We start from the raw sequence: 2,156 nt of genomic DNA, 5'->3' as shown, positions 1-2,156 counted from the left end.
TCAATGCATCAAAAAACTATGGTTACTACACTATTACCACAATAAAACCATGGTTATTTTTCGTAAGGGACTGTTAAACAATTAAATTAAGTTTAAAACTAAGACAAATGTGCTGCTGTTAAACTTTGCAAGTTCCCGGGCTTTGCTAAATCTCGGAGGTTGTGCATGTGCTTTGGTCCTCCGAGAAACACTTGTCATAACCGAAAAAACACCTCTAGTCATTCTTTACAAGAAGTTGTTTACTCAGCAGCGGCAGGAGCGGCACGCGTCTGGCGTACGCAACGCAACCGCATCTCAGCGCAAGGTGAATGCAAGAGGCGAGAGGGGGCGTGGTTAGGGGGAGCGCACGGCGGGCCGCCGGGGTATTGAAAAGGCCGCGCGCTGTTTCCATCTCACAACTCAGAGCAGGTCGAGAATCCACAGCACCGAGTGTCTATTGAAAACGGCGAGCGCGTGAACGCCACGAGCAAGACGCACGGCCACTGGGCACTCCAAAGAAAACTTTTGTGTCGCGTAGCACCTTTCCTCTTCTTTTCGCGGGAAATGGACATCACTGCCAAAATGGAAATAAGCGTAAACCAGCAACAGTTCATGCCACCTGCCTGCTTCTTCGCAGCATCCGCGCAGAGCATCCAACTCAGTCCGACGGACAGCCAGTGCAGCAATAAATCCGCGTCCAAGCAGGCAAAGAGGCAGCGTTCGTCTTCACCAGAGCTGCTGCGATGCAAGCGAAGGCTTAACTTCGCGGGCTTTGGGTACAGTTTGCCCCAGCAGCAGCCGCACGCCGTCGCCAGGCGGAACGAGAGAGAACGCAACCGGGTGAAGCTGGTGAACAACGGCTTTGCCACCCTCCGCGAGCACGTACCCAACGGCGCGGCGAACAAGAAGATGAGCAAAGTGGAGACTCTGCGCTCGGCAGTGGAGTACATCCGTGCGCTCCAGCAGCTCTTGGACGAGCATGACGCGGTGAGCGCAGCCTTCCAGTCGGGCGTCCTGTCACCCACCATCTCCCAAAACTACTCGAATGACATGAACTCTATGGCCGGTTCGCCAGTGTCATCTTATTCCTCAGATGAGGGTTCATACGACCCTCTGAGTCCAGAGGAACAAGAGCTTCTGGACTTCACCAACTGGTTTTGAACATTTGTGAAAGGTATGCTTTGCAAATCGATATTTTGTGGTCTTTATTATTATGCTATATGGTGGTTGTTGTTGTTATTTGTGCATGCGTATTCATCTCTATTTTTTCTTTTTAGGAAACGACTAAAAATCGCAGCACTCGCTTTGGAGGCACACGGATGACCCCGTCCTCCAAAAACACAAAGCACTGCGTTTGCGCTGCAGTCCGGTTCGGACACACTCGCATCTACACCAAGAGATGGCCCGTATAAACCGGCAGCCACCGGCCCCGTGTGTCAAAGAGCCAAAGGACTTGAAGGGAAGACGCAACCCCTGGCAGCTCAGGAGTCCGGCCCGTCCAGCGCATTCGCCCATGAAATCCATAAAAAAATGACTTTCCACAAATCTGTGGTTTATATACGACGGCAATATATAAATGTTGTAATTTACCTATATGCTAATACTCATCAGAGATGGTTTGCCCTGTTAAAGACCCCTCTCACATGTAACTCTATGCTTCCAACGTGGGTTATTTTATTATATGAAGTTATATTTGTATAAAACATGTTTTTTAAATATATTAAGCTATTTTTGTATGTATGTAAGAGATTTATAGATGTTTTGTACACATTGATTTTAATATGTATATATATTTTTTGATCTACACAGTATAACCTGCCGTATAATGCTCATTACCTCTGGCTTATTCAGACTTATAGTCTCAGATGCATCGCAGCTGGCAGTTCCCTTTACGATTGTAGAGGTTTTAGATGAGTTTAATGCTCAAGAGTATACATTTCAGCACCGATGTGTCTTATTTAATAGGAGTATGATTGCAATTGTAATATGACTCGGAGTTCATAGTGATCAAAGGTTATGCAGCTATTGTCCAAACGGAACACAACGGCGGTGTTTTTGTCTCCATACTGCCTGTTCAACTTTGCCTTTACAATGCTGGAGATTGCTTCTCTCAGAAATGTAGAAAAAATGCCTTATCTCAATATTTTCTATACTTTAGTCTCATAATAAAAGTTTCT

At 46.4% G+C, this 2,156-nt stretch overlaps 1 protein-coding gene across 1 annotated transcript; it reads left to right on the top strand.

Moving 5' to 3' along the window:
• The first annotated feature begins 385 nt into the window (after nt 1-385).
• On the top strand, nt 386-2,156 carry ascl1a (achaete-scute family bHLH transcription factor 1a). Its single transcript, XM_055190480.2, has 2 exons — nt 386-1,153; nt 1,257-2,156. Exon 1 carries the CDS (start codon nt 544-546, stop codon nt 1,138-1,140), a length of 597 nt encoding a protein of 198 aa, XP_055046455.1. The 5' UTR covers nt 386-543; the 3' UTR covers nt 1,141-1,153; nt 1,257-2,156.

Source organism: Misgurnus anguillicaudatus, chromosome 1, assembly GCF_027580225.2.
Source record: "Misgurnus anguillicaudatus chromosome 1, ASM2758022v2, whole genome shotgun sequence".
Taxonomy (NCBI): Eukaryota; Metazoa; Chordata; class Actinopteri; order Cypriniformes; family Cobitidae; genus Misgurnus; species Misgurnus anguillicaudatus.
The sequence above is the reverse complement of the archived record's forward strand: the minus strand, read 5'-3'. Positions and strand labels throughout refer to the sequence as shown.

Bases quoted from the DNA above. Each gene is read 5' to 3' on its own strand.
- ascl1a (XM_055190480.2), top strand. From the start codon at position 544: ATGGACATCACTGCCAAAATGGAAATAAGCGTAAACCAGCAACAGTTC.